This window comes from Aristolochia californica, unplaced genomic scaffold (genome assembly GCF_029961685.1).
Source record: "Aristolochia californica isolate CCGP_79_NKW_82.1479 unplaced genomic scaffold, dmAriCali1.0.hap1 SCAF_15, whole genome shotgun sequence".
NCBI lineage: Eukaryota > Viridiplantae > Streptophyta > Magnoliopsida > Piperales > Aristolochiaceae > Aristolochia > Aristolochia californica.
The window spans coordinates 2,418,408-2,433,438 of NW_027181826.1; the positions used below are offsets into that span (position 1 = coordinate 2,418,408).

The 15,031-nt window shown below is 40.4% G+C and overlaps 3 protein-coding genes across 3 annotated transcripts; 1 reads left to right on the plus strand and 2 right to left on the minus strand.

The window, feature by feature from the left end:
• Nucleotides 1-895: 895 nt before the first annotated feature.
• LOC137951443 (ACT domain-containing protein ACR3-like) lies at nt 896-4,138 on the plus strand. The gene is made up of 8 exons (XM_068798103.1): nt 896-972; nt 1,739-1,810; nt 1,925-1,970; nt 2,282-2,396; nt 2,500-2,567; nt 2,667-3,317; nt 3,405-3,509; nt 3,583-4,138. The coding sequence occupies exons 2-8, from the start codon at nt 1,740-1,742 to the stop codon at nt 3,949-3,951; spliced, it is 1,425 nt and encodes a 474-aa protein (XP_068654204.1). The 5' UTR covers nt 896-972; nt 1,739; the 3' UTR covers nt 3,952-4,138.
• On the minus strand, nt 4,112-12,458 carry LOC137951442 (uncharacterized). The gene is made up of 3 exons (XM_068798102.1): nt 11,793-12,458; nt 9,414-9,601; nt 4,112-4,991 (listed from the first exon to the last, which is right to left on the minus strand). Exons 1-3 carry the CDS (start codon nt 12,427-12,429, stop codon nt 4,383-4,385), a joined length of 1,434 nt encoding a protein of 477 aa, XP_068654203.1. The 5' UTR covers nt 12,430-12,458; the 3' UTR covers nt 4,112-4,382.
• A 1,255-nt stretch (nt 12,459-13,713) lies between these two features.
• On the minus strand, nt 13,714-14,187 carry LOC137952140 (uncharacterized). Its single transcript, XM_068799209.1, has one exon. The coding sequence runs from the start codon at nt 14,185-14,187 to the stop codon at nt 13,714-13,716; it is 474 nt and encodes a 157-aa protein (XP_068655310.1).
• Between the last annotated feature and the right edge of the window lie 844 nt (nt 14,188-15,031).

The window sequence follows — 15,031 nt, forward strand, 5'->3', positions numbered from 1 at the left end:
ATCGGGACTCACCAGACATGAAGGAATTCGGTTGGAACAGAAGGACCCAGTCCCTTTCTACAACTCGATTTGCCCACTTTTAAAATCTGATCCTATTCGCTTTTGTAGACCTTTCGTGTCCTTATCGCTCTAACTGAGCCAACTCGATGAGTTGCAAACTCTGTCGGGCTAAATTTGTCTCATTGAGGGTTTATTAGATTGACGAATCAAATTTGAGTTTCGCCTAAACTTTGGAAAAAGAAAGAAGAGGTTATTTACACCACGTTTACCTGATTTGTTTGGGTTGGACTGGGTTGACTCGAGAAAGCCGAACCGACTCGGGCAACCAACTGGGATTTCAGGAAGGACTGAGTCAGAGGGCCATAATTTACACTGGGAAGCACATGAGCGTGACATAATACTCACGGGAATATCCCAACTTGTGGGCCCGGGAGGAGACGCGAGCGAGCCTCCGCGTCCAGACAAGAGCCCCAACAAAAGAAACATGCCACCTGGACTCTGCATATCTTACGTGGCTGCAATTGTGAGATCCCCGGCGCCGGACGGGGACCGAGTCACTCCTTCTCCGAGTTGGACTCTTCGATTCGATGACATAAAAAGGGGGTGAGAGATTTGGCGCTTTTCAGCACTCCTTGTTTACAGAGGAGTTTTTAGAGAGGAAGGAGTCGAAGACAGAAAGGGAAATTGGGAGGAGAATCGCATCTGCGGTCGTTCGAGAAAAGGTTAATTTTCTCTATTTTAGGAATGAAATCTGTTATTTGACCAAGACGACCTTTTCGAGCCGTCCGATTCGATTTTGCTTTTCGCTAAACATCCATTACTGGAACGCTCGTTAGCTCTCCGTTTCGTTTCTTAGAGTTTTCCTCTTTTTTTTTTTTTAGGTTTTACTGCTTTATTTGTCGATTCGGAGCTGTCGTAGAGAAAGGAGGAGGTTGTGTGAATTTGGAGCTTTGATTTTGCTGTCTCGAAAAGGTGAATTTCTGCGTTTTCGTTTTGAAGATTCTAGATGAATATCTTGTGTAGATAGTAAGTTAGGATAGACGACGGAATGGCTTTTGTACAAGTTTCGTTAGAAGTTGATGTTCGACGCTGTCTGGAGGAATGCGTTGCCGTCTTTGGCAGGAAAAGACGTCGACATCTATGGATAGGCTAATCATTCATTATATTTTTATTCAAGGTCGACGAGCCAGATCTCTGATTTCGCTATTTTAAATAGTTTCTGAGGTCTTAAATTCATGAAGAATGATAAAGAAGTGACCATTGTTCTGAATTCTGATGTTATTTCTTATTGCGATGCATTTTCTCAACTTCTTCTCTTTGTTCTATTAACGGTCAAATTCCTCTGAATCTGACAATTGAAGAAACAACTCTTCCTCATCCCTGTTCATGCGAAGGATGACATTTTCAATATTGATTTTTTTACTCAAGCTTCCCCTTAATTATTAGGAAACTTCTTAGTCAAAATTAAAAAACGTGTGAAAATATAATTGCCAGGTTTCGACCTAGTTCAAACCCGAGAAGTTAGCGTTTTCTGCTTCCCGTTTCCATCATAGAGAAAACTCTAGTTTGAAGTATGGCTGCTCTTCTAAGTCGTAGCAATCTCTTGCAAGAGAAACAAGCTATAATATGCACTCGGCTTTATCCTTTCCTAACCTGTTTTTCGAAACTGTTGTCCTGTGTTTCTGTATAAAAAAAGCTCTCCTTCTTCTTTATGTTGAAAGATTTCCTTCTCTTGTAGGATGCAGAACTTTTATAGGCCTTATTTCGACCCCGAGTTGGAAACACTGATTGAAAGGATACATCCTCCTTGGTGAGTCTCTCTCTCTCTCTCTCTCTCTCTCTCTCTCTCTCTCTCTCTCTCTCTCTCTATCTATATATATATTTCTGCATCTCTTTTTTATGTATTTCTGTTTGGCGTTTTCAGGGTATGCATTGATAATGATTCATGTGGAGACTCTACTCTTGTGAAGGTAAGGTTCTTCGCTAACTCCACTGTGTGATATAAAAAGAAGCAACTGTTTGATGCCTGCAGCCTCTCTGAGAATTTTATTTTTCGTAAACCTCCTTTATGGCCTTACTTCTTAGATCCTTTTTTCCGCTATGAACTTTTAAGCTATAATTTTTAGATTTTTTTTTTCCTTTGGGAAAGCTCTAGACCCTGAATTTCCTCTGGTTGTGCGTGCCTGGTTTTTACGTTTCTCTCTCCCTCCATAATTGCAATATTTAACCTCTGTATCTCACGAGAGAAGTTAAGGAAAAGGGGCGCGGATTTATTTGACAGGTTGACAGTGCCAACAAGCCAGGCATTCTGCTAGATATGGTCCAGGTTCTCACGGATCTTGACCTTCTCATCTCAAAATCTTACATCTCTTCTGACGGTGGATGGTTTATGGATGGTAATCTCGAACCCTTCTCTTTCTTTCACTCTGGTCTATGGCAAAGTCAATAAATTCAGGAGGACAATAATGAAAGAAGTTCATGGGTCGTTTGTATGTGCAGTATTTCACGTAACGGACCGGCGAGGGAACAAAATAACCGAGCAGAGTGTTATCCAATACATACAGCAGGTCCGTATCCGCAACTCAGAGACGAACCTCATCGTACTACCAGAGAAAGAAGATGACTTCTTTGTCTAACAGAAAGATATTCCCCTGCTTCTTCTGCAGGTACTCTGTGCAGGAAGGAAAAGATCAAGTGGGAGGAGTGGTCCAGAAGAAGAAAACACAGGCCAGAGCAGCTTGGTCGGGCCAAGCCAAGTCTCGGCGGAGAATACGGCCTTGGAAATGACTGCTATAGATCGACCAGGCCTCTTATCAGAGATGTCGGCCGTGCTGGCGGAGCTGAAATGCGACATTATTGTGATGGAGGCGTGGACGCACAACAAGCGGGCAGCCTGCATCATGTACCTGAGGGATCAGACAACCGGGAAGCCCATTTCGGACCGCGAGCGGCTCGCCGGGATTGAGGAGCAACTGGTAAACGTAGTCGGCGCGCACTACCAGTGCGGTGACGTGAGTTCCAGGATGAGAGTGAGGCTGTCGGGGCCTACGCCGGGGCGTCCACATACGGAACGCCGTCTTCACCAACTGATGATGGCAGACCGAGACTACGAAGAGGATGAGGAAGAGGGTATCAAGAGAAGAAGCAGTGGGGCCCGTGTGTCGATAGAGAACTGCAAGGAGAAAGGATACTCGATCGTGAACGTGAGAAGCAAAGATCGACCCAAGTTGTTATTCGACACGGTATGCACTCTTACAGATATGGATTATGTCGTCTTCCACGCGGCCATTAGCTCTCATGCCTCCGTCGCAGCCCAGGTGTGAACTTCTTCGTCCTTTCTATACCCTTTATCGCAAGGGAGAGATTACTGTCGTTTTGACTGATAGTCTGGTCGTTGATTGCAGGAGTATTATATCAGACAGACAGATGGATGCACCTTGGACAGTGAAAACGAACGCCGGAGAATCTCGCAGTGCCTCATTGCCGCCGTAGAGAGAAGGGTCTCACACGTCAGTATTCCCCCTCCTGTGATTTTACTGTTTTTGATTGTGCGTCATCCCTAACTGTTTACTCCCGACGCAGGATCTGAGGCTGGACGTGTGCACGGGCAACAGAGTGGGCCTGCTGTCGGACGTCACACGTGTGTTCCGGGAGAACGGGTTATCGATATCTCGCGCGGAGCTCTCGGTCCGCGGGGAGAAGGCGATTGGGACGTTCTACGTCACGGACGCGTCGGGGAACGAAGTGGACGTGAAAACAGTTGAAACGGTTCGGAAGGAGATCGGGGGGACGAGTTTGGAGGTGAACAACGCCCCAGTTTGGGGAGTCCCGGTTAGAGGTAACACCGCCCAGACGAACTCTCAGGAAGACAAACCCAGATCATCTTTAGGAAGCCTCTTGCGAGCCAAGTTGGAGCAAATCTCTAGTAATTTTACTTCCATACGATCGTGAGCAGAAACACAACTGGGATTGCTCGAACGGACTGTCATTAACCAAACAAAGTTTGGCATTTAGTTTCTAGCAGCCTGTAGTCTCTGTCTCAATTCCTTTTTCTTTATACGTCCATTCATATTCCTCTTACAACACCACATAGATAAAAGCTCTTTGTGAATACGTTGTAAATACAAACTAAATTTATATTGATGCTCAATTAGATTATTCTTCCATTACACCAAGCTCATTTCCTGTTGGTCACCATAAAAGGGTTAAAAAGCACAAATTGAAGACATTTGGATGAGAGCAAAGAGAGTTATAAATAGTGATATTTACACAAAAGCATCGTCACTGCAAGAAACGTAACAAAATATAAAAATAATGATAAACGGAGAGCGTGACAAAGTAGCACAAACAACAACAGATTTGAAAAGCTTTACACTTATTGATCATACCACATCTACATCATCGACACTTAGCCAGTCGTTGGACTCCTTGGTGCCAGAATGACCGTCCTTCGCAGTCTCACGAGAGTTCTTGCTTAACTGGATCCAATCTCTTGAACCTTTGGAAGAATCAGAGGCGTCAGTAATCGTCCTGGCACTTGTAGGGGCGCTCCCATCATCATCATCCTCCAGATCACTGAATGACACATCTTCCTCGTTCCCCAGTGAAACTGGTTCTCCCCCCACCTCCCCATTGTCGTCCTGTAACCAATCATCTCCATCGTCGTCATCTTTCTGGTTCAACAAGCTGGATGTTGCATCCACATAATCGCGTCCAGTGTGGCTGCTTGGCCCTTCTTCTACAACTGACTTGTCGATGATTCTCATTTCTGCAGACTCAACTGGATGCTTTTCAGTTTCAAAGTCTATGGTAGATGATGTAGACTCAAATGCAGTAGACCGGATTGGTAAGATTTCACTTATTGGCCGTGGCTCTTCGGGCACATCTTTCGCATAAGGACTGCTTACTCCACTTGCACTTTCAGCATTAGTGACTTTAGGCCTTGTTCGTTTCTGTAGCTCCTGCAACAACATTGCCCTGGCTTCCACAATCTGCAAATAACAAACAGATGAATCTATAGAAATCAATGTCCGTAGCAGCAATGTAGATGCACGCATCCAAAAGATAAAAGAAAGATGTAATTCAAACAAAAGAGAGATCCAATAAAATCTTAAGGAAACAGATTAACAGTCCCCAAACAATCACAGATTTTATATAACTCTATAACCATAGAAAAGAAAGGTAGTCTAGTACAAATGGTAGTGCCTAATAGTTTTATTTATTTATTTATTTTTACTGTCATAAAAAAGCTTGAGAATGTGAAAGCATTGCTGCGGGTATCTCTATAACCACATCTTTATAACATTTCTTTTTTTCTTTCCCTCTTGTATCCCAAAGCTTCTCCCTTCCCCCTCGTATTTGAAGGATGTAGAATTTGCAAATAACCAATGGAGAAAAGATTACACAATACAGCTATATAACCATGTTACACATAAAAGAAACACAGCAGCAAAATACCTCTCAGGGACCAGAGCAAATGTTACAACAAGAAATGACACATGGCTAGAATCTCATGGATTCATATATCTTAGTTGGATAATAACCCAAAACATACATTCATATAATGTTATGGACATCTGATTATGGCCAGGAATGCAAAACTTCAAATGGGTAGAAGTAAACTCTTGTTAAAATGGACTCTCTGTGTGTGTGTGTGTGTGTGTGACAGAGAGAAGGCGCCCTCTAAGATGAGATAGCTTGAGACCAAATAACAGTCTCAAATTTCCAAAACACACCACATAATATTTTTGAAAGCACTTTTATTTCAAATTTTGAGATGTCTTTCTTTGCAAATTTGGGTTTTGATTCTGCTTACCCTCTCCATTCTTCCACCAGCACAATGTTAAAAAAGTTGTAGATTCTTTTTGTTGGTGCTACTACATTTGGAAGGAAAGAAATAGGGCCTTTGACAAACTGAGTTTGCTTTGAGAAAATCACTGGTCACTCTTTTGAGCAAATTTCACAAGCTGGAAACTTTGCCAGCTATGTCAAGTTAGATAGCAAGAGAATGGAGGCCTCTTTTTTCCGATTCATATTGTCAATCCTCTAAGTAGTCAACCCCATGAATGGGTGGTTCAAACCTTTCTTTTGTTTTCTTGAACGATGAATTTCATCAAAGAGAAAAGAGAGTAACAAGAAGAGGAGACCAAAAATGAGGAGCTCTAAACCAAACAAGACTCTTAAAGCTTAAGATTAATATGTCAGCTCTAGATGCAACCCTGGTTCAATTGGGGGTAAACATGTTATTCATCACTCCTGAGGGTTGCAATCATCTAGTCCTCTTTGCCGCTTTCAAACACTGTGACTTAAAAGATTTAAAACCTTCTACAAAGTTTTCCACCAATCCTGTTCAGGTAGAAGGGCAATATCACCCATATATATGAACGAAGAAAAAAGAAATTATAATAGGGAAGTCTCTAAGTGGGAAGCTAACCAGAAGTCCTGAGCTAAAAGAAAACTTGCCGTTTTGTGGAAAACATCCCTTAAATAAAAACTGGCTCTTTTAGTTAAAACTTTCGTGTTAGAAAGTCTCTTTTAACTTAGTAGTTTCCTGTTTAAGATTGAATCATTATTTCTATATTAGTGAAGCCTCAGGCCCTAAGTTAGCAAGTCTACAAGTAGAAATTGTTTCCTATTTTAACCTTCTTTTTCCAATAAGTAAAACTAGATTTAGTGATAGACTTCAATTCGTAGAATGGAACAACACATAAGTTTCCAATTTTTGTTGAATGCCTATGCCTTGAAAAGACCTTCATTTGCAACAAAGAAATTATCCCCTGCTTATTGAATGAAATTCTGGTTTTTGTTGACTGTTGGATAAACTTATCCTCTTGTGTTACTCTCTGTTTGTTAATTTCTTAATAGCTGAAAAATCTATACTTTCTATCCTACAAGTTTTACCTATCAAACTTGAAATAGTTTTTTTTTCTAATTTGCTGTCAAAATCTAGGTTGGCCATGTTGAATTCTATGGAAAAGATAAATACTTCATTGACTTTATGTAATCAGAGTACATAAACCCTTATTTATAATAGAAGAAAGTAGTAGAGTCCAATTACAATTAAACTACCCTTGTCCCAATTACACCCAAACTCTAACACCTAAAGATAAGTCCTAGTATAATTAAATAACCCAATATAAATAGAAGACTAACACAACTAAAACACCTTTAAACTGAAACTCTTCTGTGAAACCTCCTTCCATAATAATTTTAGCTTTGTAAGACTTTTTTTTGTGAGAGTCATGTAAGACTTTTCCATGTTTGCTCTTCAACTAGCCATACTCTGGAGGAAGATTTTAACTTCATTATTCCTGGAATCAAAATAACTACACAACATCAATTTCTTGACTGCCATCAACAGGTCGTTAGGGAAATCCTCTCCCCTTGCATTTGTTTGACATTAAGACAATCTTTACAAGTTAAAAAAATCATCAGTTTCCCTTGCTAGGAATGGTCTCTTAACAAAATCTTGTCACAGGCAACAACTTACAAATTGAACAAACATGTTTCTTGTAATTTTTTTCACCTTAGTCGTGATACGTATCTAATTCTTCCATTTGAAAACCCTATATGCTCTTCTTTGCCTCAATGAATCTGTTTTCCGTCGTACTCCGAAAAAGAAATCTTTCATTCAGTCTAGTTCTCTATGAATTTTTTGAAAGCCCTATATGCTCCTTGTCAATTGGCAAATAGAGGCAACCCAGTTCCTAATGTAAGTTTGACTATTATCATTTGGACCTTGAGAAGATTCTCTCCCTCTGGTCGATTCTGCATTTGTTTGACGAGATTAAGGACAATGCAATCACACTTGACAACATGTAAGAAAAATGCAGCGAAAATGAGAATTGGTCGCTCTTTCCAAGCAAGGGATGGTGTCTCTCAACAAAATATTGTCATGGACAGCATCTTTACAAATAGACCAAATGTGATTCTTGTAAACTTTCCTACCATTCTTGTGACATGTAACTGACTCTTCCATTTTGAAGCAAATATGCTCTTATTTTCCTGAATGAATTTTTTTTCTTTGTATTTGAACAATGAAAATTTTCATTTGGTCTGCTCCCGATGGATTAGCAAATAGAAGATGTCCAGTTGCAATATAGCTGCTTTCTTTTCCTTTCCACAGAATTTCCATGAGGATGTCCAGTTGAACATTCCTGGTGTAAATTTTGTGGAAAGGAAAAGAAAGCAGCTATATTGCTGAACTAGAAATGCAGCTTCAATATCTGGACTGGTGTCGTTAGAAAATTCAGCATAAACCTATGCCTCCCAGCCACTTTCTTCAGCCTCATCAGTTTCTGGCTGCTTTGTCCACCGCCAAAGATAGCAAAATCTCTATGGAAGCTCTCAATAGCAGCAGTAGTTTTGGTATTATGACTGAAAGGAAGAAAAGCACTTTCCAAAACCTTTTTTTTTTTAAAGTAAGCACTTTCCAAAACCTAGCCAAATTCATTGGGTTCGTTTCAGTCATCTTTCTCTTGGTATTTGTGTAAGCAAATTCTTTCAAAAAATTTCCTCCCTTTCCAAGCTTCAGAAGATACTGATTCATAGTAGCTAAACATAAAGTCAACACCCCTAGGAAACACCCTCCTAAGAGCTGGTTGAAGTTAAATTTTGATGGCAGCTCAAATGGAACTCATCACAGCAGGTCATAGCAGTCTTATTGAGGATTTTACTGGATCGATGCTCAACTGTCTTTTCTGAGCCAATGGGCTTATGTTCAAGCTGAGATCCAGGCTTGTATACAAGGCGTAAAATTGCTCTCCCTGCAGTTCTCGAGCCATCGTAATTTAAGGAGACTCTTCTATTGCATCTCTTAAAAATTTAGAAGTCGCACTCCATCTCTTAAAGGACTAGAAACCGCACTCTTCATCTCTTAAATTTCTAAAAGTTGCACTCCTCTAGGGATGTTAAAGTATTTACAATTATGTCAAGGTACTATGCTCCCTAAAAGCCATCTTTTTTTGAATGTAGATTACATTACACCCCAGCCTGGTGAAACTTAAATCCAAGACTTCAGACTAGAAACCCCTCCCCCCAAACCCCAGATGTGGCCATTGAGCCAAAGACTAATCCATATTACTCATTACAATCTTGTACAATTTGTCATTATATTATCAATCATAAAACAAAAAACAACATGCCACTTAAGTTATTGCTACAATAATTCTGCATCAGACAAAAGTAACTATACGAGACCTACCTGACAAAAATAAAAAAGAGAAGTGTTCGCACTTATTTCACACACCTAATAATTACAAACTGTAGAAGGAAATAAAAAGTTCACAAAAGTTTTCAACTATAACTAGATTGTGGATTTCTTGAATTTATTATTCACTAGGAAAGAATTATGTATATGAGTTCCAACTTCCATGATAGGTACAGAGATTAGGTAATAAAGCAAAGGAACTTACTTGAGGAGTTGATAACAGTTCAGCATCATGCTTATTGAGTCTAGGGTGCAGGAGAACAAAATAGATTTTCCAAAAGCAACCTTCCCTCATGTGTCTCGGACAAAGCTCAATCCTTAGAGCAGCTAACCTGGGTGCAAGACGTTCAACAGCCAAAGCATGCTCTTGTTGTGCATCAGACATATCAAAATCTGGGAGGTAAAGTAAAACATGTAAGCAAAGCTATGTAGACGAAGAGTAAGTTTCCAACTTCTCTCTAGTGACTGCTAATCTTTCAAAGTACTCATGCCTTAATGACAAAATATAAATTTAAACAAAATATAAATGAGGGTTTTCAACATGTGCAATTCACAGAATTGGACTCTCAAGTAAAAAGAAAGTGTATCAGCAACAACAACTTAAGTTATTAAATCTATAAATTTCCACAGGCACTCCATGCAATAGTTCCAATGTGAATCACAGTTAGGTGGTACAAAAGTCATGGATGTATAGTGCAAGATATTATCAGATTAGACTTTGAAGAAAGAATTCACAAGAAAACACAAAATACAAACAAACAGATTGCCATTAATATTTACAGGTTCTTTAAACTTAAAATGCATATTCCAAAAACCAATAAAGCAGATGATATCTTGCATAGTTAAGGAACATCCCCAAAGAAACAACGAATGACTAAAAAGTTTCAAAATGCCTCCATAATATAATTCCGTGTGGCATTGGCTTTAACATATAAGCAGAAAGCTGAAGGAAAAAAAAATTGTCCCCGTGGTTAACAGGGCTGATCTTTTCTTGGAATGCAGTTAACAAGGATGATAAACTCTTGATGTAATTTATGAGCTCGGATGCCAACTCCTATAAGGACTACTAAGTCAGCACAAAAAAGATAACCTACACAAATGTACACATGCAGTTAAGTGCCAACTAAAAATTTTCCACAAAAACTGATTTGCCAACTTCAATACAGCAAGTCTGTAAAAGATTCTGATCACAATAACCTCATAGCAGGTCAATTCTTGCCAAATTCCAATGACCACAGCAACTGCTAACAAGAGAACACACATCTTCAATGCAAAATACATTACTGCTGTCTTCTATTCTCTATGCATTTTTTTACTATTCATAGTATTGTAGAAATTTGTGAGTGACCTCATCAAAATCAGTTCTACCAAGAATAAATAGTTATAAAATAACAACAGAGATTTTTGCAGGTTTATAAACAACACCTTGATGTTAAAGACCTTATTCCCATTTTGCTGGATTAGCTCTTTGGCTTGATATGCTCTATTTGTGGTCTTGATTGTTTCTTTTTCTTTTTCTTGTTTTATAAATTCATGTATTTTTATTTGTGTATGTGCCTTTTCGTCTTTTTTCCCCATTTGCCAGGACCCCTGTACCTTGCCCCCTCTCCTAGAAACAGTTTACATTCTGTCTTCACAAAAAAAAAAAATAATAATAAATAAAATAAAAGACAAATAAAAACACCAATCTGGTGTTTACATTATGCTAACATTGCAAAATAGTTTGCTTGTAATCTATGAAACCATGAAGAACTTGTAAGGAATTATGAGTGTCCCAGCCATTAACATTTCTTAGTACTTAAACTACTCATTTTCTTTCCTATTTGACTATTTTTCAAGCAATCCTTTAGCCCTCTCCGATAATGCAAGAATGTGGTCTCTTTATTAATGCAGCTTTTTATTGCCTTTATCCCTTCATATAATTGCAGCAGTAATTTTAATTCAAAATTTGTAAGAGGCATCGTGGAGAGGACCTTCTTCCACCAGTACATTCAACAAAGTCTGGATATGTCGATCATCAGGTTGCTCCTATGCAAGCCACCAAACTCTCATTCCCAGTCATCACTTTCACAGTTAATCAACTTCGTCCTCTCAAACATCACAATTGGCATTAGCCTCAGACATCGTGGCATAATGATGAAGATTTCATCACTCAAAATTTGCAAAAAGCATCCAAACGGGTTATACTTGCCGAGTCGATTCTTACTTCTTAAAATTAGGCCAGTTGTCATATAAAACCCGAGATTTTACAATAATGGCAGATAACATTGCGTGTGCATAACTACGACGGTCAAAGCGAACGACATGGTCCCAAGTAAGAGGCCTGGGGTCACGTAGAGAATAGTACTGCATTGAATATTAGAACCTGAAGAAACATGAATAATCCTGCCTACAGTGTAATCGAGATTCAAAATGCCCCAGTTGTTCCGGAGCATATGAATAGAAAAATCATAACAAAGGCAGGAAAGTTTACCCATAAAGTGACAACTTGAATATGTCTCTCATACCATTGCAACACGAGTCATAGTGGACAAAACAATAAACACATTGGAATCGTCATGCTTACAGTGTCAGATAAACTTACCATCCGAGTCTTCATCATCGACAAACAGCGGAAAGTCCAGCCAGGTCTCCGGATGCATAGAGATATTCTTCGCAAACGCCAGGACCTCTTCTGTCACCCCCACCGCACCTCGGTCTAGATCCGCATCATCCGAATCCTCAGATCCGAACGGAAGAAAACTCGAAGCAATCTTTGAAATTTCAGTGACAGCCATATTACCGGAAAACTTCGAAATTCCGGTCCTGAACTTTCCCCCGATCTCGGCGAAATCACTCCGAATTCCAAATACCTTCGGAGAGGAACCGGCAGATTCCGAATCATCCGATTGCTTAGAGACAGAGGGATCGAGCCTCTCGGTAATCGACGCATTGACGGACGGAGGCGAAACCAAGGAAGGAGAATGCGAGGACGCCGACGCAGGCGGGGCCAGGAAAGACGCAACGCCCCAGAATTGACGAGTTAGGGTTTTGGTGAGCTCCGAGAGGTCCTCTTTGACGCCTCGCGGCGATTCGGTGGAGATTTGATGGTGATCATCTCCTTCCTCTCTAGGGTTAATTCCACTAACTTTCTCGCCGGCGGCGTCGACATAGACATCGTCGTCGTCATCGTCGTTGTCTAGCTTCAGAGAGTTGGCGATAGATTTTGCCAGCCATGACATTGCGCTACCGAAGAGAGGAGGAAGACAGAAATGCTGTGATCGGTATCAGCTTGGGAACGACCGGAGAAGAATTTATACGGTTCTGTTGAAATGACAATAATACCCTTGGTCTTTTTCTCTGTGAAGTTGCCGAGTTTTTTATGTGACTCGTCGCGCTCATCTGGACCGCACTGTTCTTTGGTGGCCCGGCTCAGCTATTCGCGGATAAGACATAATTCGACGTTCGACCGGAACGTCTGAACCACGGACTCTGTTACAGCGAGTGTAGGTGTACCGTGTACTGTTTCGAGAAAACATACAATTTTATTATATAAAGTTACCAAAATAACCCTAAGCAGAAATTCTAATTTAATGTTAATTTAACATTTACATATTATCTTTAAAATATTTTAATATAATATAAAAATAAAAACATATATTTGTAAAAGAGTACAATTCATATAAACATTACCTTGATCACTTCTCTCTTTGAGTAATTTCTGGCAGCTACTGAAAGAAAATTGACTACGAACCCTCAACTTAATTTCATCAAATGGGAGCTTTACACAAGATGAGAGACGAATGAGAAGTTTAGCGACGAGCAACGAGTGCGAGGTTTTAGAGAGGGTTTCAGAGGATTTTAGTGAGTTTCATAGCGACGAACGGGAGAACTGAAACGGGACTATTCTACTTCCTCCGCCGCTGCTTCTGAAGCCGGAAAGTTTGCGAAAACGTTTCTGTTTGTGCCTCCAGGGGTCGAGAGAGATGAAGTTACGGAAGATATGATTCTTCCTGGGTCGAACATCGTTGTAGGACCCTATGCTGGTCACTCCCAGATAAAACAGGTAGAATTCGTGAAGAGCAGCACGAAGCCAAGAGATTGCCCAAAGGACGACCGTCCTGAATTTGCGATCGCTGGGCGGTTCAATGTTGGGAAATCGTCCTCGAGTTTGACTTGGCCTGGTCGCCTTACTGGGTTGAAAAAGGGGTACGATGTTCATGCTGATGCATCAAAGTCATACTTGAACAGGTTTTTTGGGCCAAGATAAAAAGCTTCTACTTCATGGAAGTTGCGAGCGGGTGCTCCTTTAAACAAATCAAATTGAAGAATAAAACAGATTTCATTAACAAAATGAACACCTGAAATAAAAAAAGAACAATTTTCTCTGTTGATCTCGTCTGGTACGAGCCCAAAACTACCAAAGATTGAGTAGGAAGAGAATAGTTGGCCCTGCACTTGACTAAATGAATCATACTAGAAAAAAGAAAATACGCGGGCTCGGCATCGATGACCCGAAGAGTTGACTACAGAGAAGCGTCGTACTTCAAGGACGCCATTGTTCCCGGACTGAGCAGCAGCCAGGGCGCGTGCGAGGAAGGCGACAAGAACCTCGAGAATGTGCTCTCGAGGGGATTTTCGGACAACTTTTGTTTCGGCAAAGCTGGAAGAAAATTCAACCAGGACGAGGACTTCTCTTGCAGACCCTTCTGCAATGGCTCCGTCGGTGGTGGATACTGACGTCTATCGACTGGCAGCGCCGGCGGCGCCATTCTCCTCAGCTGCTGGCGTCGCGGGGAAGGCGCTCCAGTGAGTCTGTGAACCAGGGGGCGAAACTCCCTGGGGTGCACCGTGTACACCTTGGGCGGCACCTTGTTGTTCCGGTATCTCACCATCGGCGGCAGAGGCTTCTGTAAACTGTGGAGAGAGAAGCTTGCGCTTCTCCATTGCTCGTCTGCAGGTGCGTTCAGGGAAGAGTTCTCGCTCGTCTGCTTCACCATCTTTGCATGACCTGTCCGCGCTTTCAGTGTCTTGTATTTTGTAAGGGCGAGGAAAGAGATTTTGGCATCACGTGGCGGCGGGCTGACGTTGATTCAATGCGAGGAAGATCTGAGCCCAGTGTGGGGTCAAAGATGAATCGCGTTATTTTGTTGACCCAAGCGAGTTTGGTGGGAACCAAGAGGAACCCTGACTATAACAGTATAAGGTATTAATATAAAACTTAGGTTGGAGCTAAATTTAATTTAGAATAATTTATAATTAATGACGTATCATCTTACAATGAGAGTTTGGAAATTGGAATAGCTGAGGGTGAGGGGTGGGGGGAGTAGCAAGCATAGGGGAAGGCACCATGGTGAAGCCTTTCTCTCTCCTAGACAAAGAGAGAAATATTATAAATATTTAAATATTAATTAAATTAAAATAAATTTTAATGGAGGAATTGATTTTGGTTATGGATATTTTTTAGCGTAATAAATTTCGTGAAATTAAAATTGAAGAGTTCCTTGAAAGAAAATTATAATATCTTTTAGTGTATAAATTCGGTGAAAGTAAATCTAAAGAGTTCCTTTAAAGAAAAATCTAATGTTTAATTTTTTCAAAATTAAGTGAACTGAAAACTTCTAGATACTTTATTTGTAAATATGGGATGATCAGTTGCACTGATTCTTGTGTGTGCTTAATTTCCGCTCGTCCCGCCCTCAACCCTTGAATCGTCATAAATGTTGGCCGAAGTGGCTTATCAAGAGGGGGATAAATTGAGTATTTCAAATGAAAATTTATGTAAGGCATGTAAATAAAATATCATACAAATTTGATGGAAAATAAACATCCACATACTATAAT